This window comes from Ranitomeya imitator, chromosome 7 (assembly GCF_032444005.1).
Source record: "Ranitomeya imitator isolate aRanImi1 chromosome 7, aRanImi1.pri, whole genome shotgun sequence".
NCBI classification, from domain to species: Eukaryota; Metazoa; Chordata; class Amphibia; order Anura; family Dendrobatidae; genus Ranitomeya; species Ranitomeya imitator.
The window spans coordinates 186,752,296-186,776,203 of NC_091288.1; the positions used below are offsets into that span (position 1 = coordinate 186,752,296).

The 23,908-nt window shown below is 44.1% G+C and overlaps 1 protein-coding gene across 1 annotated transcript in view; it reads left to right on the forward strand.

The window, feature by feature from the left end:
• The window catches only part of DNAH3 (dynein axonemal heavy chain 3), a 332,604-nt gene that overhangs the window by 129,798 nt on the left and 178,898 nt on the right, over positions 1–23,908 (forward strand). Inside the window, exons 12-14 of the mRNA XM_069734194.1 lie at positions 754–859; positions 1,795–1,973; positions 9,381–9,565. Coding sequence (XP_069590295.1) covers positions 754–859; positions 1,795–1,973; positions 9,381–9,565 — 470 coding nt within the window. The remainder of the gene's footprint in view (positions 1–753; positions 860–1,794; positions 1,974–9,380; positions 9,566–23,908) is intronic.

Consider the following 23,908-nt stretch of genomic DNA (forward strand, 5'->3'; position numbering starts at 1 on the left):
GACATATTTTTAGAGCACGCCGAAGACACTCGGTTATCACTCGAGCATGCTCAGATAACACCTGATCCCAGCCCGTTTGCTCGTCATCACTAATAGGCAATGAATAGCACTTTATTCAATATATGTGCAAAAACCTGTGGGAGAAAGCATAGCCTAGATGGCCTGAGATGGCGCTGATCGTGAGGACCGGCCATAGGGTATCTGTACTGTACTTCCTTGCACCTGTTTTTGCACATAAATTGGATAAAGTGCTTTTTAGTGCCGGATCCATTCTATCTATCTATGTAGAGTCGTACTGATTGATCCATCAGGCAATCCCATTTGAAACTGACATCGTCGGAAACCAGTTGCCACTGGGAGCGCGTTAGATACGTAATGTAAGTAAATCTAGCCAGTAAATCCTACCCTAAATTTTTTTTAAAGGGGCGTGCCCCCAGATTGACATGATCCACACTGATTGGACAGTGTCAGACTTTGTACCGACACACCCACAACTGGTAACACCCAATTGTCACTTTCTGTGAGTTTTCAGGAGGAATAACCGAGGAACGGTGCAGAGCGATAAGAAAACATGTCCTGAAATTGTTATTTCATGGAGAATACAATAATTTACAAAAACTGTTATCAGGAGAGGCGACAGGCCTTTGTTTGCATCGTTTTAATGCAGTGGCTTTATTGTGTCACATAGCTCTATGGATGGGGATATTTCACGGGAAATTACTTTTCTGTAATATTGTACTTCGTTTTCCTTAGGTATCTAAATGTTTATAAAAAACACAGCGATCTTTTGAACAACAAAGCTCAGCAAGACATTATGGGGTTCCTTAAGGAAGAGCATTCACTGCAGGCCTTCACTAAGGTAATGAAAGGACCGAGCTTGGTAAGGAGGCTTCTGTTTCCGATACCCTTATACTGGACCACGGAGGGTAGAATTAGGATTTATTCTAGAGTACATGATGGAATAAAAGTGGTCTTTATCCAAAATAAAATGTACATTTATATATAATAAATATAAAAGTCATTAAAACAAAAGAAAGATCAAGAAAATAAATCTCAGACAGAAGGACATCAATACAAAGGTATCGTCACCGGGAGTCACTATAGCATGGTGGTACCAAATATCCTAGAGGTAATGGCTGTATTCTAAGTAAAGCGTACTGGCATAGTGAGCAATGACAATGCTAATATACAGAAGCACAGCAGATCGAAATCACCTATGAGCCGTAAGTACCTGCCCTCTAAAGGGGTTTTCTAATCATCACAAATTGTTAAAATTGCTATCAAATTGTGATATAGGAAAGATATATATCTTGCTACCGTGTTAGCCAGGATATAGAAAAATAAATATTGGAACAGTTCATAGATAAGGAGTGTGAATGTTTTATTGTCCTCTGATTGGGATCTGGTTTTACATTCACACTATGGCATTATTTCTGGGCTGTATTGTGCATAAATATTTATGTTCTTGTGCATAAATATGTCAGAATTTGTTGTAGTCTATGAACAATAATGCTAAAAGCAGAACATATGATACCGCAGCCATATAATTGGGAACACTGCTAAGACATAATGTCTAAAGCGGCCCAATAGGTTCAGGACACTCCATAAATACAAGAGAACCGGAGTAAAGGTCCAAAAAAATTACACTTTATTAAAACAAAAAATACAAAAATGATTATAAAATCTACTGCATAAGTAAAGAATCGATAACATGGGAGGGCATAATGACATTTATTCCATTTATGTCAAACTTTAATAGTATTTCATTGAGGCCTGTCCATTTCTTATGCACAGAAAATCAATAACTTATCACAACTCCGTGGGGAAATTGCATCCATGCATGTTACGGTTCCCCTGGCCATGTTCTGCTTGGATGCCTTGCGTCTCAATGAAGATCTGTGTGCCAGAGCCCAAAAACTGAAGGATCGTCTTATTCAGTTTGAAGTGGATGAAAACAGGGAGCTCAATAAGAGGTGAGATGTATGAACGTATGGATATGGATGTCCCAATCAACCTATCACGATGTTTAGGTGTGTATACTGTATATATATATTTGTATGTATACAAACTCCTCAACATTGAAATTGCAACACCAAGATGTTATGGAAATCAGAGGATGAGTAGACATGTTAATGATAAGTAAATGATGAAAAAATGCAAGCGAAATTTTCAAAACATCTTGATGTATTCAGTATTGAGTTTGAGCGCCATATGCAGAAAATCCCTTCACTTACAGCCTTGGTGCTAACGGTGAGATTATTAACCCCTTTACCCCCAAGGGTGGTTTGCACGTTAATGACCAGGCCAATTTTTACAATTCTGACCACTGTCCCTTTATGAGGTTATAACTCTGGAACGCTTCAACGGATCCCGGTGATTCTGACATTGTTTTCTCGTGACATATTGTACTTCATGATAGTGGTAAAATTTCTTTGATATTACCTGCGTTTATTTGTGAAAAAAATGGAAATTTGGCGAAAATTTTGAAAATTTCGCAATTTTCCAACTTTGAATTTTTATGCAATTAAATCACAGAGATATGTCACACAAAATACTTAATAAGTAACATTTCCCACATGTCTACTTTACATCAGCACAATTTTGGAACCAAAATTTTTTTTTGTTAGGGAGTTATAAGGGTTAAAAGTTGACCAGCAATTTCTCATTTTTACAACACCATTTTATTTTAGGGACCACATCTCATTTGAAGTCATTTTGAGGGGTCTATATGATAGAAAATACCCAAGTGTGACACCATTCTAAAAACTGCACCCCTCAAGGTTCTCAAAACCACATTCAAGAAGTTTATTAACCCTTCAGGTGCTTCACAGGAATTTTTGGAATGTTTAAATAAAAATTAACATTTAACTTTTTTTCACAAAAAATTTACTTCAGCTCCAATTTGTTTTATTTTACCAAGGGTTACAGGAGAAAATGGACCCCAAACGTTGTTGTACAATTTGTCCTGAGTACGCTGATACCCCATATTTGGGGGTTAACCACAGTTTGGGCGCATGGCAGAGCTCGGAAGGGAAGGAGCGCCATTTGACTTTTCAATGCAAAATTGACTGGAATTGAGATGGAACGCCATGTTGCGTTTGGAGAGCCACTGATGTGCCTAAACATTGAAACCCCCCACAAGTGACACCATTTTGGAAAGTAGACCCCATAAGGAACTTATCTAGAGGTGTGGTGAGCACTTTGACCCACCAAGTGCTTCACAGAAGTTTATAATGCAGAATCGTAAAAATAAAAAATCATTTTTTTTCACAAAAATTATCTTTTCGCCCCCAATTTTTTATTTTCCCAATGGTAAGAGAAGAAATTGGACCACAAAAGTTGTGGCACAATTTGTCCTGAGTACTCTGATACCCCATATGTGGGTGTAAACCACTGTTTGGGCGCATGACAGAGCTTGGAAGCGAAGGAGCGCCGTTTGACCTTTCAATGCAAAATTGACAGGAATTGAGATGGGACGCCATGTTGCGTTTGGAGAGCCACTGATGTGCCTAAACATTGAAACCCCCCACAAGTGACACCATTTTGGAAAGTAGACCCCCTAAGGAACTTATCTAGAGGTGTGGTGAGCACTTTGACCCACCAAGTGCTTCACAGAAGTTTATAATGCAGAACCGTAAAAATAAAAAAATCATTTTTTTTTTCACAAAAATTATCTTTTCGCCCCCAATTTTTTATTTTCCCAATGGTAAGAGAAGAAATTGGACCACAAAAGTTGTGGAACAATTTGTCCTGAGTACTCTGATACCCCATATGTGGGGGTAAACCATTGTTTGGGCGCATGGGAGAGCTCGGAAGGGAAGGAGCGCCGTTTGACCTTTCAATGCAAAATTTACAGGAATTGAGATGGGACGCCATGTTGCGTTTGGAGAGCCACTGATGTACCTAAACATTGAAACCCCCCACAAGTGACACCATTTTGAAAAGTAGACCCCCTAAGGAACTTATCTAGATGTGTGGTGAGCACTTTGACCCAATAAGAGCTTCACAGAAGTTTATAATGCAGAGCCGTAAAAATAAAACAAAAATTTTTTCCCACAAAAATAATTTTTTAGCCCCCAGTTTTGTATTTTCCTGAGGGTAACAGGAGAAATTGGACCCCAAAAGTTGTTGTGCAATTTGTCCTGAGTGCGCTGATACCCTATATGTGGGGGAGAACCAGCGTTTGGGCGCATGGGAGGGCTCGGAAGGGAAGGAGCGCCATTTGGAATACAGACGTAGATGGAATGGTCTGCAGGCGTCACATTGTGTTTGCAGAGCCCCTAATGTACCTAAACAGTAGAAACCCCCCACAAGTAACCCCATATTGGAAACTAGACCCCCCAAGGAACTTGTCTAGATGTGTTGTGAGAACTTTGAGCCCCCAAGTATTTCACTACAGTTTATAACGCAGAGCCGTGAAAATAAAAAAAAAAAATTCCCCTCAAAATTATTTTTTAGCCCCCAGTTTTGTATTTTCTCGAGGGTAAAATGAGAAATTGGACCCCAAAAGTTGTTGTCCAATTTGTCCTGAGTGCGTTGATACCCCATATGTGGGGGGGAAACCAGCGTTTGGGCGCATGGGAGGGCTCGGAAGGGAAGGAGCGCCATTTGGAATGCAGACTTAGATGGAATGGTCTGCAGGCGTCACATTGCGTTTGCAGAGCCCCTAATATACCTAAACAGTAGAAACCCCCACAAGTGACCCCATATTGGAAACTAGACCCCCCCACGAACTTATCTAGATGTGTTGTGAGAACTTTGAGCCCCCAAGTGTTTCACTGCAGTTTATAACGCAGAGCCGTGAAAATAAAAAATCTCTTTTTTTCCCACAAAAATTATTTTTTAGCCCCCAATTTTGTATTTTCCCAAGGGTAACAGGAGAAATTGGACCCCAAAAGTTGTTGCCCAATTTGTCCTGAGTACGCTGATACCCCATATGTTGGGGTAAACTCCTGTTTGGGCACACGGGAGAGCTCGGAAGGGAAGGAGCACTGTTTTACTTTTTCAATGCAGAATTGGATGGAATTGAGATCGGTCGCCATGTCGCGTTTGGAGATCCCCCTGATGTGCCTAAACAGTGGAAACCCCCCAATTATAACTGAAACCCTAATCCAAACACACCCCTAACCCTAATCCCAATAGTAACCCTAACCACACCTCTAACCCAGACACACCCCTAACCCTAATCCCAACCCTAATCCCAACTGTAAATGTAATCTAAACCCTAACCCTAACTTTAGCCCCAACCCTAACTGTAGCCCCAACCCCAACCCTAACCCTAGCCCTAACCCTAACCTTAGCCCTAACCCTAACCCTAGCCCTAACCCTAGCCCTAACCCTAGCCCTAACCCTAGCCCTAACCCTAGCCCTAATGCTAACCCTAGACCTAACCCTAGCCCTAACCCTAACCCTAACCCTAACCCTAGCCCTAACCCTAGCCCTAACCCTAGCCCTAACCCTAGCCCTAGCCCTAGCCCTAGCCCTAGCCCTAGCCCTAACCCTAGCCCTAACCCTAGCCCTAACCCTAGCCCTAACCTCAATGGGAAAATGGAAATAAATACATTTTTTTCATTTACTTTTATAGCGGGTTTTTTAGCGGATTTTTATGATTGGCAGCCGTCACACACTGAAAGACGCTTTTTATTGCAAAAAATATTTTTTGCGTTACCACATTTTGAGAACTATAATTTTTCCATATTTGAGTCCACAGAGTCATGTGAGGTCTTGTTTTTTGCGGGACGAGTTGACGTTTTTATTGGTAACATTTTCGGGCATGTGACATTTTTTGATCGCTTTTTATTCCGATTTTTGTGAGGCAGAATGACCAAAAACCAGCTATTCATGAATTTCTTTTGGGGGAGGCGTTTATACCGTTCCGCGTTTGGTAAAATTGATAAAGCAGTTTTATTCTTCGGGTCAGTACGATTACAGCGACACCTCATTTATATCATTTTTTTTATGTTTTGGCGCTTTTATACGATAAAAACTATTTTATAGAAAAAATTAATTATTTTTGCCTCGCTTTATTCTGAGGACTATAACTTTTTTATTTTTTGCTGATGTTGCTGTATGGTGGCTCATTTTTTGCGGGACAAGATGACGCTTTCAGTGGTACCATGGTTATTTATATCCGTCTTTTTGATCGCGTGTTATTCCACTTTTTGTTTGGCGGTATGATAATAAAGCGTTGTTTTTTGCCTCGTTTTTTTTTTTTTTCTTCCGGTGTTTACTGAAGGGGTTAACTAGTGGGCCAGTTTTATAGGTCGGGTCGTTACAGACGCGGCGATACTAAATATGTGTACTTTTATTGTTTTTTTTTTTTTTTTAGATAAAGAAATGTATTTATGGGAATAATATTTTTTTTTTTTTCATTATTTAGGATTTTTTTTTTTTTTTTTTTTACACACTTGGAAATTTTTTTTTTTACTTTTTTACTTTGTCCCAGGGGGGGACAATACAGATCGGTGATCTGCCAGTTTGCACAGCACTCTGACAGATCGCCGATCTGTCTGAGAGCAGTGCAGCATTACCAAGTGCCTGCTCTGAGCAGGCACTTGGTAAGCCACCTCCCTCCCTGCAGGACCCGGATCCGCGGCCATCTTGGATCCGGGACTTACTGCAGGGAGGGAGGTAGGAGACCCCCGGAGCAACGCGATCACATCGCGTTGCTCCGGGGGTCTCAGGGAAGCCCGCAGGGAGCCCCCTCCCTGCGGGAAGCTTCCCTATACCACCGGCACATCGCGATCATCTTTGATCGCGGTGTGCCGGGGGTTAATGTGCCGGGGGCGGTCCGTGACCGCTCCTGGCACATAGTGCCGGATGTCAGCTGCGATAAGCAGCTGACACCCGGCCGCGATCGGCGGCGCTCCCCCCGTGAGCGCGGCCGATCGCGCTGGACGTAATATTCCGTCCTTGGGAATTAAGGCCCACCCCACATGGACGGAATATTACGTCCAATGGCAGAAAGGGGTTAATGGTTGTCTGGGGAATGTTCTGCTGTGCTGAATGCATTTGGACAAATCATCAAGATCTGCTGCTGGCAGCTCCTTTTGCAATTGTCAATTGATGACAACCCAGATGTGTTTGATGGGCGACAAACTGCGGAGACACAAGGAGTTTGAATGATCTCCCCACACTCCAAAAACATACTGAAAGGGAAGGTAGATTGTAAGCCCCGATGGGAACAGTGATGACCATGTCTGTGAAGTGCTGCAGAATAAATGGCGCTACATAAGTGAGTAAAATAAATATATATATATATCAGAGTAGAACAAAAAGATTCTCGGGATACTGGTCAGACATCCATATCTGTCTCTGTGGCAGCCAGACCACCTTCTTGCAAACTTCTTTGTCTGGCATTCGAATGTTGGCATCCTTGGCACCTCTTTTGAGTAAAATACTAAGCTAAGCCCCCGCAGAGTCATGACATCAAGCAAGGCCTCACACAACATTATGACATGCAGCCTGATGTCATGGAGGCTAGTACTCACAAGAGGCGGCCAGGATGCCAGCATTGATTTGAAATATAATATATCTATTATAGTCAAGGGGGCTGCATTTAAAATTCTAGTAGTTGCAATTGAAAGCAGCGGACAAGATCGTCCTGCACAAAATCCCCCCCATCCAACAGTCTTGCTGCCCTTTTTTAAAACCCCTTTCTAAGATATACTCAGTGCTGTGTGTAAGGATAACACATTCCAAAATCCACCTGTCTGTACAGAAGTTACACCAGTAGGAAATGGTGGGAGGTTCAGCTCCGAAGCCTCCACATTGCCATAATGAACCTGCAGAGGATTAGATGCGATCATCTGGTTGTTCATCAACTGATCGTATGTTTCAGGTAGTCTGAAATTCATTGTCATCACCTCGTGTGACCAGCTATTTATAAACTGTTTGGGGTCCGATTGATCATATTAAATGTGGTCCATCCCCATATTCTTAGCATCAGCCTGTGTAAGAGGGCTTTGACTTGGACAACCTCACCTAACCACTGGAACCTGCAATGATCGGCATATTGGGCAAATTTTCTCACCCGATGGAGAAGCAGTTGGACGACGACTGGCTCTTCATTTATTCTCTATGGGTCTGCCGGAATAAGCCAAGCGCAACATTCAGCAGCACCATAGGTGATGAATAGATCGCAGGTCAAGCATGGACACCTCCACTCCGTCCTATCAGGTATAAAAGTTCCTCCATCTGCTATTTGGTGCAAGTTCCAGCGGTCAGACCCGCAACTATTACGTATGGTGTGGATAGGTGATAACTAAGGATTAAGGTTTATAGTTATAACTATGGTAATACAGCTTTGATTCTACCATCCACCCAAAATTGTGCTGAAAATTGATTTTCTAGGGGGATTGTCCTCCTAAACAAGAGAGCCAGTATGTACAATATATGATTAAATTGAAAATCTTTAACAGGAAATCAGGTCTGGGTGAGGGGATGCTCTTCTAAAAGAGGTTGTCTATTGGGGAGCCATCATTATACAGAGGCCTTCAGTCCAAAAAGTGAACCATCCACCATAATGGCTTGTAACAAGCTCATTTATAGCATTTCAAAGGTTTACAGCATTCACTATAAATGTGTAGTCAATGATTACAAAAGTGATATTTGTTTTCCTTTCATCACCTGTCATCCGTTCCGTGGACCGCGGTAATGTAGCCTTTTAGACTTGTTAGCTCTGTGATCTAACATGACAGCAGAGCGTTACTATTAATTATACCTAGTTCAATTTTCTATCCTTTGATTAATGTGAGATAAAAAAAAATCAACATGAAATGCACAATGGATGGTTCTTCTTTTATTATGTGCCTGATGGGCAGATTATTTGATATTTTGGCTTTGCATTATGAGTAGACTGGAAAGCTCATTAAAGGGTGTTCCCATCCTGCACATTTATGGCATATCCACTGGCTACAGAAGCTGCATCTGTCTTGGAAGTGGCACCCTAAACACGTTGGTGTTAGTGGAGAGGTGGTTGGAAGTCACATTCATTTGTGTCGGAATCCCAAGCAACTTTCCACTGGTGGCAGTGTACGATGAGGCCCCCATTCTAGATATTCTTATTCGCTGATCCTTGCTGGTCTCTACTTCTTGGTCCCATCACTATACATCACCAGATATGCCCACTCTGAGAATCAGTGGCTGTGCCAGGTCATTTCTGTGGCCAGTGAATGGTTAATTAGGAATTTTTGGCAAATGTCTGGTGCATCGAAATGAGACCTGGTAGAAACTGGCAGTGGGTAAAGGTTTCGAAACGGGAGCTTTTAAATAAATTTGTCAACCTCTAGGTAATCCCATTAATGAAAATAGTGAGATAGTAGCTGCTTGCACTGATTATATCGACCATGCTAAATGTGCTTTTTCCTCTGTCCTTCCAGTATCTGTTTAAAGTACAGCATGATAGCAGACCGAGTCAGCGAGGTGCCCGCAACTACCGAAGATCTGGTTGCTCTTGCTGACTTCTTGAGGACCTCAAGTGACGTGACTGTTTATAAGCTGAAGGATGAGATTGCGGAGGCCGCCAGCCGGTTAGCATTTCTTCTGGATTATGCAACTCTTCAGTGTAAGAATGGTCACTGTACTTTCACATAAATTATGTCAATATGCTTGAAAACAACTTTCATAAAATCGCTCCAGAGTGCTTGCCATTAGGAGTCTCCTTTGTTCCTAATTTGCTGCCCAATGCCTGTTGTTGGGGCAAGTCTCAGCCCTTCCAAATAACTGAAATCTAGCATATGGCTAGTGCTGCAGAATCAGGGCTCTATGGTGTAAGTCCTAAAAATGGTTCTAACAACTGAGAAGCTTTAAACAAAGACATATCTAGGGGGTTTTTCAATTTCAGATAAAATGACATGCTGAAAATTTGTTAAGTACATTTCAGAAAGATTTTAGTTTAGTACCAACAGTGCAGAAGCGATTGCTGTAAAAAAATATATATACGCAAGATACATCCATGTGAGACCAATGCAGTAATGTTATGTAATTGCTTCGCCCCTAATAAATTAATGTGCCAGTTGGCTTTGCTTGATGGCACTGCCACCGCCTATGGAGTGCCATAACGAGGTCAGTCTGTCCATCTGACAGCCCGCCCCTGTATCAGTGATGCTAAATTTTATATCATCAAAGTGAAATTATGGTGTGAGTACAGAGTAACATTTTGTTCTGCGCCTCTGATCACATCGCAGTAATTGCATATTACCTGTTTATTTAATGCCATCAATGTTTATCTAGCGCTAATTGCATATTTTCCTATATGATGCCCTTTATCATTCCCCCTTCTAATCATATGGCAGAAAGGAGATTCAATTGAAGGCAAAAAATAAAAGGATTTTAAATTATAAAATCAAATGTATAGACTTGGCATTCATTGTTGATATATATACAGTATATATATATAGAGAGAGACCGCCCAAGGCATTACTGATGGGGGATGTAAACATATTAGCCAACCGTGTCTTTATTATTCAGAAACACATTAAAATATATCTATAGACAATTGTGGCTGCGGTTCACCTTTCTATGTAATTTTTTTCTACTTCTGCATTTCTGTTTCTTTGATTGCAAAACCAACATGTTGTACTGTAAGCGATTGCCTTTTGGTGCTATATGAATAATCATATGCAGTGTTATAGATAAATAATCACCCTTTCCTTTAAATAAAAAGGTTGTACTGATACATTTTATAATATGTGATATGTGAACAGCAGTTTTCAGCTCTTTCCAGAGATTCTCAATTGGATTGAGGTCTGGACTTTGACTTGGCCATTCTAACACCTGGATATGTTTATTTGTGAACCATTCCATTGTAGATTTTGCTTTATGTTTGGGATCGTTGTCTTGTTGGAAGACAAATCTCCGTCCCAGTCTCAGGTCTTTTGCAGACTCCAACAGGTTTTCTTCAAGAATGGTCCTGTATTTGGCTCCATCTATCTTTCCATCAATTGTAACTGGATCGCCCCCCCAGGGCTAGGGGTTACTCGAAGCCGGGCCCTTCGGTTCTCGAGGGGAAGTCATGGTGGCTGACCCGGTCCGTGGCCCTAGGGACGTCCATTAATAAAATGGGGGGGAAAGGTCTTTAAAGGGATAATGTTCGTGACGCCACCTGTGGTATTCGGTCAGGGTGACCGACGCTGCTTAGGGGTCCGCTGGGGTGATGTTATAGCAGCCAGATGGTATACCTTCCCACAGGTGAAGTGTTTCCCCAGGGCATCCCAGAGGTGTAGATGGTGGATGATGTAAGGTGCAGTGAATAACGAGGACACAAGGTTGCAGTCTCTTTACCTTTACTGAAGGCTTCAGCGTCCACAGTCCAGGGTACAGACCACGGGGCAGGCAGAGTCCGGCTGGTCTGAAGGCAAATCCCGAGTCCCCTTATCCAGGTGGAAATCAGTAGCCTTCCTCTAGCGCCTGTGTGTTCTAGTACCTCCCTGCTGAGCTTCTCGGTAAGGTCCTCACAACTATTGGAGATGTTAAGTCTCTTCCTCTCTGTCCCCCTGACGGATAGGACAAAACCCGTATGACTGGTGGCCTGAGGCTTTTTGTAGGGACCCTACGACGCCCCGGCCTCCACAAGTTGCCACCGTGCCTCCTGGGTATATGGTCGGGCAGCCAACATGGAATTAACTGTCCTGCCAGTCTCTGAAGTAAAGCGTAGAGATCCTTACTCCCTCGGTGTTCTGGCTACCGGGATACTTGCGCCTCATAAGGAGCCAGCCTTTTACAGGGCAGAACTCCTTCTGGTTTTCCTCTCCTTTTGCTATGACTTCGTTTCTCACTCACTGCAACACAATTCCCTTTAATGTCTCTTTCTTTGGGTGCTGCCGCACGTCGGGCAGGCGCAGCTCCGTGGACCCTCGTCCTCCGCAGACCGCAGTCTGGATCTGGCTGGAACCCACTCCAACCAGCTTCTGCCAAACTCTGTCAGGTTCTGACTAACTTCCTGTCCAGACTACCAGTTTTACCTATATGTGAGGAGTGCCCTAATAGATAGAAGCTTAGCTCCCCCTGGCGGACTGGAGTGTGAAGTGTGTTATGTGGTTGTAATACCTGGACAGAAGATCTCCTTTATTGCCTCCAGACGTAACATCACTCCCCCTGGTGGAAGAATAACATTACTGCAATGACCAGGACTCTGGGGCGCCGCATAACCATCTTCCCTGTCCCTGCTGAAGAAAAGCAGACCCAAACCATGATGCTACCACCATCATGTTTGACAGTGGGGATGGTGTGTTCAGGGTGATGAGCTGTGTTGCCTTTACGCCAAACATATCGTTTGGCATTGTTGCCAAAAAGTTCAATTTTTGTTTCATCTGACCAGAACACCTTCTTCCAAATGTTTGGTGTGTCCAGGTGGCTTGTTACAAACTTTAAACGACACTTTTTATGGATATCTTTGAGAAATGGCTTTCTTCTTGCCACTCTTCCATAAAGGCCTGATTTGTGCAGTGTACGACTGATTGTTGTCCTATGGACAGACTGTTCCACCTCAGCTGTAGATCTCTGCAGTTCATCCAGAGTGATCATGGGCCTCTTGGCTGCATCTCTGATCAGTCTTCTCCTTGTTTGAAATGAAAGTTTAGAGGGACGGCCGGGTCTTGGTAGATTTACAGTGGTATGATACTCCTTCCATTTCAAGATGATCACTTGCACAATGCCCCTTGGAATGTTTAAAGTTTTGGAAATCATTCTGTATCCAAATCCAGCTTTAAGCTTCTCCACAACAGTATCACGGACCGGCCTGTTGTGTTCCTTGGTCTTCATGTTCAGGTCAGAGGGCGCGATGATGTGTTTAGTGTGCGCTGCCCTCTGCCTGAACAGTTACTGCGGAGGACACGGAAGACACAGCGGCGCCCGGCGGTGGAATGGGGAAGGTGAATATCGCAAGTGTTGAGGGCCTGAGCGACAAGAGGGGAGTATGTGAATTTTTTTTCTAATCGCAGCAACAGCATATTGGGCATAATCTATGGAGCATCTTATGTGGCATAATCTATGGAGCATTTTATGGGGCCATTATTAACCTTTATACAGCATTGTATGGGGCACATGTTTCTATGGAGCATCTTATGGGGCCATTATTAACCTTTATGCAGCACTGTATGGGCCAAATGTTTCTATGGAGCAGCTTATGGGGCCATCAACCTTTGTGCAGCATTATATGGGGCAAATGTTTCTATAGAGCATCTTATTTGGCCATCATATACTGTATCGAGCATAATATGGGGCGTATTTTGTATGGAGCATCTTATGGGGCCCATCATGAACTGTATGGAGCATTATATGGGGCTCCTGATTCAATATGGATATTCAAAAACACTTAACCTACTGATTTCTCAATTAATTTTACTTTTATTGGTATCTGTTTTTATTTTTGAAATTTACCATTAGCTGCTGCATTTCCCACCCTAGGCTTATACTCGAGTCATTACGTTTTCCCAGTTTTTTGTGGAAAAATTAGGGGGGTCCGCTTATATTTGAGTATATACGGTATATTATCCACTTCACGACCAGAGGTATTTCCATTTTTGCGCTTTCATTTTTTTTTTTGCTCCCGTTCTTCCCAGAGCCATAACTTTTTTATTTTTAGGTCAAAATGGCCATAAGAGTCCTTTTTTTTTTGCGGGACAAGTTGTACTTTTGAACAACACAATTGGTTTTAACATATTGTGCACTAGAAAACGGGAAAAAAATTCCAAGTATGGTGAAATTGCAAAAAAAGTGCAATTCCACAGTTGTTGTTTTTTTCTTACAGTGTTCACTAAATTATAAAACTGACCTGTTGTTATAAATTCTCCAGGTCATTACAAATTCATAGATGCCAAACATGTCTAGGTTCTTTTTTATTTAAGTGGTGGAAAAAGAATCCAAACTATGGTAAAAAAAACGACAACCTGTAGTCAGGTCTCCATTTTTCATGATCTGGGGCTGGATTAGGGCTTATTTTTTGTGCGCCGAGCTGATGTTTTTATTGATGTAATTTTGGTGTGTATATGATCTTTTGATTGTCCGTTATTGCATTTTATTGCAATGAAGCGAGGACCAAAAAAAGGTAATTCTCACGTTTTAAATTTTTTTCTCGTTACGCCTTTTTAGCAATCGGGTTAATTCTTTCCCTATATTGATAGATCAGGCGATTCTGAACACGACGATACCAAGTATGTGAATGTTTGATTATTATTATTTTTTTTTTAATTGCTTTATTTTGAATGGGGGTGATTTGAACTTTTATATATTTTTTAAATATTTTAAAAAACTTTTTGTTTTACTTTTTGCATGCTTCAATAGTCTCCATGGGAGACTAGAGGCTGCAGTAGTCTGATCTCCTCTGCTACTCACAGGCAATGATCAAGTGAGGCGATGGGTGGCGCTCATAGCAATCTGGCAATGACAACCATAGAGGTCTTCTGGAGACTATCGGTGACCTGGGATCATGGGAGGTCACCAGTGGGCGGGATTTATGATTCACTTCCAGTTAGTGAAAGATAAATGCTGCTGTGAGAGATTGACAGCGGAATTGAACTAGTTAACAGCCGCGGGTGGCTCGTGATTCCACCCTCGGCTGTTGCGGGCACATGTCAGCTGTACAGATTTTTTGTTTACTTGTGTTATCTTTCTCTAATAATCAAATTGGCCTTTTTTTATCTGAAATGCTTAAGTATGACAAACATGCAAAAGAATCAGGAAGGGGCAAACACTTTTTCACACAATCGTGTGCGTGATATATATACTGTATATATATATATATATATATATATATATATATATATATATATATATATATATTTATCTATGTAGTATATGTATAAATTCATGTGTATACATATATATGAAATAGTTTTCAGAGGGTGATATTGGGGGATATTAGTATAACACACAGACACTTGGCTTCTGCTTTAACCTAATGTTCTTGTTGTCCTGTTCTTATTTGATTTTGTGCAGAAAAAAATTGAGAGCAGTGAAAATAAAATTATATATGTATCTTCTGCAGTGCCACCAGCATCATTTTAACGGCGAAGAGGCTATAGCAATAGAAAGATGTCAAATATTCTATGCAGGAGAAATATCTCCAGGGAAATATTGTGAATATTAGAAATTAGGAGAATGTGAAAAACTGCAAATATTTTATCGCTTTTTAAAAATATGTGCATATAAATCATAATAAAAGTTACAGAATATTTCCCTTAGCACAGCAAAATCACAGATAATAAGGTACCGTAATAAATTGTCCTCTTCCTGGGTATCTCATTCATTTTAAAGGTAACCTGTCAGGCATTTCATGCTGCCCAAACCACGGGCATCAAGAATCACTCCCTGGCTGAAGTGAAGCACTGTAGTGTTTCAGAGAGATTATACTTTGAAGATCACATCACAGCTGCATGTGATTGACAGGTCTATCCCTATGAGACCTGTCAGTCATTTGTGGTGACTATTCTGGCTCCATAACTGGGCTGCAAGTATAGGGCGCAGTGCAAACCAGTACTTACACATAGATATATCATCCAGTGCGAACCAGTACTTACACATAGATATATCATCCAGTACGAACCAGTACTTACACATAGATATATCATCCAGTACGAACCAGTACTTACACATAGATATATCATCCAGTGCGAACCAGTACTTACACATAGATATATCATCCAGTACGAACCAGTACTTACACATAGATATATCATCCAGTACGAACCAGTACTTACACATAGATACTGTATATCATCCAGTGCGAACCAGTACTTACACATAGATATATCATCCAGTACGAACCAGTACTTACACATAGATATATCATCCAGTACGAACCAGTACGTACACATAGATATATCATCAAATAGCTTGAACTCGACTGCAGGAGGCACCTATAAAGATTCCAGTAGATTTATTTTCCAGCTGAATTCTTGCAGTTACGCAAAAGTACAGTAGGTAAAAAAGACTTTTTTGAACCAGAAATGCAAACTCATGAGCTTCTAGGATGGCTGCCAAACAGTGAATGAGGAAAAAGGGAGGAGTTACTGACATCAGAGCTATATGGAGAGACGGGGAGAGAGGAAGAACAAACTTATAAGGAAGGCAAACCTTATTGCATAGCAATGAAACAGCACAATAAAACGACAATGGAATACTGTCTGTATTATTCCCATGTCGTGAGATATGACAGTGGACAGTGGCTGTGGTGGAGCCGAACTAACGTGTTCCAAGTTGTTAGTCACTGTAAGAGAAATGTAATCAGTTCTATAATATCCATATGAATTGTATATATCCCAAGTGGTCACATGTTCTAAATAATTGACTACTTTATTTTAGGACATTGCAGAAAATATCATAAGCCTACAAATTTTGTATTCGGCCGTACCTCATAAATATGTAAGAAAACCATAGCACGCACTATAAAGAAAAAACAGCCTTTTAAGGGGTTGTCCGGTCCAAATCAATAAGTCTGCAATCACTCTGTGTGACTGCAGAATTAAGAATCCCCGTACACGTACTGTGTGGCGATTCGCCGGTTTCCGACCCCGGACCAGAGGCTATATATGTGTTATACATACTCCCAGCCAGTGGGCACAGCCTCACTCCATACACTTGTATTGAGGTGAGGCCGCGCGCCGACTAGTGACACGGATGGTCAGTGGGCATGTCCGACCAGTGGGCGAGGCCTTGCTCCATACAGCTGGCTCTCATACATACCCTCCAGTCCCGATTGTCATGATATGTACTTTTGCCCTGTCCTGTATTTGAATAATATGCCATTTGATGTATGTAACTGTTCTCTGGTTTCTATTAGCTGTAATTTATGTATTTTCTTGGCTGGGAGTTCACCTGTAACAATGTCTCCTTCCCCCAATACTTGCAGCCCTAAGCTCTAATGTAATTAAGCTTTGTCAACATCACTAGTGGAGGAATAGCCATTCTTCCTCACAGCAGGTGGCTAGTCAAATGTACATATTACATAGACTGCCTGGAGCCCACCAGTCTAGAATCTTCTGGTGGACCCAACCATTGAATAGAAGGTGTAACCCCTACCCCCTTCATGGGCGGATCCCAGGAGCTCAGACAATCCATTCTTATTTTGAGATCAGATGTGAGTTGATCCTTGAAGGAGAAGGAGTGGGGACTCTTAGCTGAGGCAAGACCCCACGCCCATCTAGGACTGTGGAAGTGAACGGGGCGAGACTTGAGCTGCGGACATATCTCGTCGTTCGTGAGATTGTTTTGGGATCCCTTGGACTCGTGTGGACTATTGCTTTGTTACCTGGCACAAGGATTATCGGGAGGTGCCCCCGAACCTGTTCTGTTGGACTAATTGTGGACTCTGTAGATCTACCTGCATGTGTTGTTCCAGCGTTCTTGATAATTAATCTGTGGAATCATCCATTGGCCTGTTGTCCCTTCTTGCTCTGCCGTACACCCCGTCACAAACTGGTGGCAAGCAGTGGGATCAGAGCAGAAGGAATGGAGGACAACGGCCCATCAACATCAAGAACCAGCACCACAGAGTACAAGAACTGGAGTTTGGGGAGCCTACAATCAAAGGCCCGGGAAGTAGGAGTCCGTTTTAAAGGACTCTCCAAGGAGCAGCTTATTGAGGCTTTGGAAGGAGTTCGCCTGCAAGATGATGCTGAGGAAGGATCCTCACAGCAAATGGAGGAAAGAAGGCAGCCGGAGGTAAATACCCAAAAAAGTCAGTGGGTTGTGTGGTACGAGGAGGAGTTGGCATTGCTGGGAGAAGAGGCCACCATAGACTATAAGATGGAGGCCATTCACAGAGCTCAGGAGAGGGAGAGGGAGGCCATTCACAGAGCCGAGGAGAGGGAGAGGGAGGCCATTCACAGAGCCGAGGACAGAGCTCAGGAGATGGCATTGCTGGAGAGGCAGATCGCTTTGGAAGCAGCTAGAAGCTCCAGACAGACTGTAACCCCAGCACCCACCATGAGGGAACTCCCCAGAGTGTCCCGCAAAGACTTCAAGCCCTTTAATGAGGCTGCAGGCGACATTGAGGGCTTCTTCCAGGACTTTGAGCATCAGTGTCGATTAATGGAAGTCCCGGAAAGGGACCGAGTCCGACATCTGGTGGGGCTCTTAGAGGGTGGAGCTGCCGCAGCCTATAGAGCTATGGACCCTTAGGGGAACTGTGAGTATGCGGAGATTAAACGGACTATTCTAGAACATTATGTTGTTACCCCAGACACTTACAGGACTCAGTTCCGTACTTTAGCCTGTGATGAGGAAGTGTCTTTCAAGATGTATGCCCACAGACTCAAACAGATATGTCATCGCTGGCTGGAGGCAGATGAGGCCTTAACCTGGGAGACCTTCCTCCAGGTTATCCTAAAACAGCAGTTTTACTTCAAGTGCCCTGCTGAGATCCGGGAATGGGTGCGTGAGAGGAGACCAGCCACTGTGGAGGAAGCTGCAGCTCTAGCTGATGAGGCTCTCACCATCAAGCCTCAGTGGAGGGTTCTGTTGGAGGATGGAGAGAGGCCTACCAGCTCCACAACACCGGTGGCCCCCTGTTCTTCTGTCCCCATTGTTCCCGTTCCTCTAAGCCACCACCTCATGCTGATACCCGTGTAAATGTGCCTCCAGTTGCTTCTACTGCGTTTTCTGGAATACAACGAGGAGAGGAAGAAGCAGAGCGCAAGTGTTATGGTTGTGGGCATCTGGGGCATCTGCAGGCCTCATGCCCAGTCAGCTCATGGAGAAGTCGTCCTCAAACCCCTACAGCACCTTCAGGTGGAAGCCGGCCTCCAGGTTCCCTTACCCCTCGCCCAAGAGGACGCCTTGGATGGAGTGAGACCCAGCAGAGATGCTATCGATTTGGACAGCCGGGGCATCTGCAAGCCTCCTGCCCAGCTGTTCAAATGAGGATTAATTCTGTACCCAGTCGTATTATTAATTATGTACACCCAAGTGCCATGGAGGACGACGTGTCACCACTACGTGAGGACTGGCCTAGTGCCTCACCCACCCATGTTGCACCACTAGGAGTTTATGGTGTGCGACCCGCAGCTATGACGACTTCTGCTCATCGAGGTATGCACTTGCAGGAGGTCGTGCTGGATGGACAGAGACTTATTGGATTTTGTGACTCAGGGGCTTTCCTCACACTGGCTGATCCCCGAGTGGTTCGGCCTGAGGCAATCCATTGAGGACCTGGGATTGTCAATGAACTGGCTGGTGGACAATGGAGGACTATTCCCACAGCCACTGTGGATCTGAACTTTGGTTTTGGGGTCAGGCGATGTGTGGTTGGGGTGATGGGTGGTCTGCCTGCAGATGTTCTCCTGGGCAATGATGTGGGAGAGCTAAGATGCCAATTTGTGGCTGCATGAAGCCACATGTAAGTTACGCTCTGCCTGTGTGTACTTAACCAGCGACCTGTAGAGGTCCCTGGTACGTACACCAATTGGGAGGGGAAGGGATTGTCATGATATGTACTTTTGCCCTGTCCTGTATTTGAATAATATGCCATTTGATGTATGTAACTGTTCTCTTTGTTACTGTATGTAATTGTGGACTCTGTAGATCTACCTGCATGTGTTGTTCCAGCGTTCTTGATAATAAATCTGTGGAATCATCCATTGGTCTGTTGTCCCTTCTTGCTCTGCCGTACACCCCGTCACAGGCCGCGCGCCGACTAGTGACACGGACGGTCAGTGGGCATGTCCGACCAGAGGGTGAGGCCTTGCTCCATACAGCTGGCTCTCATACATACCCTCCAGTCTCAGGTCAGAAAACGGTGAATTCCTGCAGCGCAAAGTGGGTGGGCTGGTGTGATTCATAAGTCTGCAGTCACAAAGAGTGACTACAGACTTTTTGATTTGGACCAAACAACCCCTTTAAATAGTAGACATTATATATTATCTCATAAACACATTTATATATACTACATACATATTTAGTGTATATTTATTTTGATAATGTATACATTCAGTATTTATGGCATAGATAAAGTATCTACATACTGAATTCATTATAAATACTAATAAAATGTGTGGTGTTGTGATATATTCTAATGCATTTAAATTACTAAAATATTAGAATGAATAATATAAAACTAGAATTAAACTTATGCACTGACTTTACCCAGCTCTCCCTGGCTCCAGAATATCTCTGTATACTGCATTGATTTTCCATGGTATGCACTGACTTTACCCAGCTCTCCCTGGCTCCAGAATATCTCTGTATACTGCATTGATTTTCCATGGTATGCACTGACTTTACCCAGCTCTCCCTGGCTCCAGAATATCTCTGTATACTGCATTGATTTTCCATGGTATGCACTGACTTTACCCAGCTCTCCCTGGCTCCAGAATATCTCTGTATACTGCATTGATTTTCCATGGTATGCACTGACTTTACCCAGCTCTCCCTGGCTCCAGAATATCTCTGTATACTGCATTGATTTTCCATGGTATGCACTGACTTTACCCAGCTCTCCCTGGCTCCAGAATATCTCTGTATACTGCATTGATTTTCCATGGTATGCACTGACTTTACCCAGCTCTCCCTGGCTCCAGAATATCTCTGTATATTGCACTGGCTTTTCTATGCTTCCCCAGGATCTGAGTGTCTTGGTGCAGCACATATAATCCTTTTAGTATGCTTTCTTACCTATCAGCTTGTTTTCCATGACCTGTTTTGATGTATCTCATTGTGTGATCCTGGCATCTCTTTGAGTGGTCAGTCTTACCCCTCCCTCACTTTATGACCTTTGCTTAACTCTCTACATCTGGTCTCCCATACCCAGCCACCCCCTCATTCACACCTGATTGCCCTTAACTGGGGATATATTCACATGCAGGAGTCTGCTATAGACTCAGTCTGCTGCAAATTCATCTTTTAACTTCCATCTTTTAAATTACATCTTTTTAATTATGATTCTGAATTAGACTGAATTCGACTGGAATTGACTGGAAGGTAACAGACTACTGACCACTACAATGTTTCGGTTTCTTTTCTCTTTCACCCCCATACTACTTTCCTTCTTACAATCTCCTGCAATCACTCCACCTAGTAAGGAACTAGTCATTTCTTCCTCCATACTCCCCAGCCATCTCACCTTCTCCTCAGAACTGTTCCTCCACATACAATCCTTTTTCTCCAGACACACACGGCCACATCATGTCCTATCCTGCTCCCACCTTCTAATGATCTGTCTGTTACTCCTCATTGCTGGTGACATATCCCCAAATCCCGGCCCTCCCCAATTCATCCCCACACTCGTTTCTAACCCCCTGCCACGATCCTCCGCACGCTTTCCCAACCACGACAACCTCATAACCATTCATCCAGCCCCCACTCCCCAGCTCCCCCTACTTGGAGCACTATGGAACGCACGCTCCATCTGCAACAAACTGCCATTTATCCATGACCTCTTCATCACCAACAAACTCTCCTTCCTCGGCCTCACTGAAACCTGGCTCACCCCCTCTGACTCGGCCTCTCCAGCTGCGCTCTCCTATGGCGGATTCCACCTCTCTCACACCCCTCGCCCCAGCAACAAACGCGGTGGAGGAGTTGGCTTGCTCCTGTCCGACACCTGCTCCTTTACTCCAATCCCGCTACCACCCTCCGCTACTCTTCCCTCGTTTGAGGTGCACTCTGTCCGCATCTATTCCCCCTCCAACCTCCAGCTGGCTGTCATCTACCGCCCCCCAGAACTAGCCATCTCCACCTTTCTCGACCACTTCACCACCTGGCTACTTCATTTCCTCTCTGTTGACATCCCCACTATCATCATGGGTGATTTCAATGTCCCCATTGACACTTTCACCTCAGCTACCTCTAAACTTTTATCACTGACTGCCTCCTTTGGCCTCACTCAATGGTCCTCTGAGGCCACTCACAAAGATGGCCACACGCTGGACCTCATCTTCACCCGCCTCTGCTCCCTTACTAACCTCACTAACACACCCCTCCCCCTGTCTGACCACAACCTACTGACATTCTCGTCCCTCTCCTCTCCTAGTGTGCAACCCCCACTCTACAAACTCACTCACCCTCGCAGAAATCTCAAACATCTCAACTTACAATCACTCTCTGAGTCCCTTCTCCCTCTCACAGACATAGCTTCCCTTCATGACACAGATGCTGCTGCCACTTTTTATAACACCACAATAACAACAACACTCGATTCGGCCGCCCCACTCATGCATAGTAAAACTCGTACAATTAACAGGCAGCCCTGGCTGACCAGCCTGACCAAAGAATTGAGACGGGCTTCCAGGATTGCTGAGCGGAGATGGAAGCGATCCCACTCTGCCGACCACTTCACTGCATACAAGCAGTCCCTCGCCAGCTTCAAGTCTGCGCTCACTGCCGCAAAACAAACTTACTTCTCATCCCTCATATCCTCCCTGTCCCACAACCCTAAACAGCTTTTCAACACTTTCAATTCTCTACTCCGTCCCCCCGCACCTCCTCCCTCCCCCCTCATTTCTGCTGATGACTTCGCCTCTTTCTTTAAACAGAAGATCGATACGATCAGAGAAAGCTTTGGCCCACAGCGCCCACTGCCCCTCTTAGCTGCTCAACCCTGCTCCTCCAAAACCAGCTTCTCCACCATGACAGAAGATCAGCTCTCCACCCTCCTGTCAAGATCACACCTCACCACCTGCACGCTTGACCCGCTCCCATCCCACCTCATCCCTAACCTTTCCACGGTCTTCATCCCAACCCTAAAGCACCTCTTCAACCTCTCACTCACAACAGGTGTCTTTCCCTCATCCTTCAAGCATGCCAAGATCACACCCATCCTCAAAAAGCCCTCCCTCGACCCATCCTCTGTGTCTAGCTATCGCCCGATATCTCTTCTCCCTTATGCCTCCAAATTGCTGGAGCAACACGTCCATCTTGAACTGTCCTCCCACTTCTCCTCCTGCTCCCTCTTTGATCGGTTACAATCAGGCTTCCGTTCCCATCACTCAACTGAAACTGCCCTAACTAAAGTCACCAATGACCTACTAACTGCCAGGAGCAAGCAACACTACTCTGTCCTCCTTCTCCTGGACTTGTCTTCTGCCTTTGACACTGTAGATCACTCCCTTTTGCTACAAATCCTCTCATCCCTTGGCATCACAGACTTGGCCCTTTCCTGGATCTCGTCATATCTGACAGACCGAACATTCAGTGTCTCCCTCCCCCACACCACCTCCTCACTTCGCCCCTTGTCAGTCGGTGTTCCTCAAGGCTCTGTTCTAGGACCCCTACTCTTCTCCATCTACACTTTCGGCCTGGGACAGCTCATAGAATCCCACGGTATGCAGTACCATCTCTACGCTGACGACACGCAGATCTACCTCTCCGGACCTGACCTCTCCTCCTTGCTTACCAAAATCCCGCACTGTCTGTCTGCCATTTCAGCCTTCTTTTCTGCTCGCTTTCTACAACTGAACATGGACAAAACAGAATTCATCATCTTTCCCCCATCTCACTCTACCCCTCCACCAGACCTATCCATCAATGTCAATGGCTGCTCACTATCCCCAGTCCCACACGCCCGGTGCCTCGGGGTGATCCTCGACTCTGCCCTCTCTTTCAAGCCACATATCCAAGCCCTTGCCTCCTCCTGTCGTCTCAAACTCAAAAATATTTCCCGGATCCGTGCTTTCCTTGACCGCAACACTGCAAAAACGCTAGTGCATGCCCTTATCATCTCCCGCCTCGACTACTGCAACCTCCTACTCTCTGGACTCCCCTCTAGCACTCTGGCACCGCTCCAATCCATCCTACACTCTGCTGCCCGACTAATCCACCTGTCCCCCCGCTATTCCCCAGCCTCTCCCCTGTGTCAAGCCCTTCACTGGCTTCCTATCGCCCAGAGACTCCAGTTCAAAACCCTCACACTGACATACAAAGCCATCCACAACCTGTCTCCTCCATACATCTGTGACATGGTCTCCCGGTACCT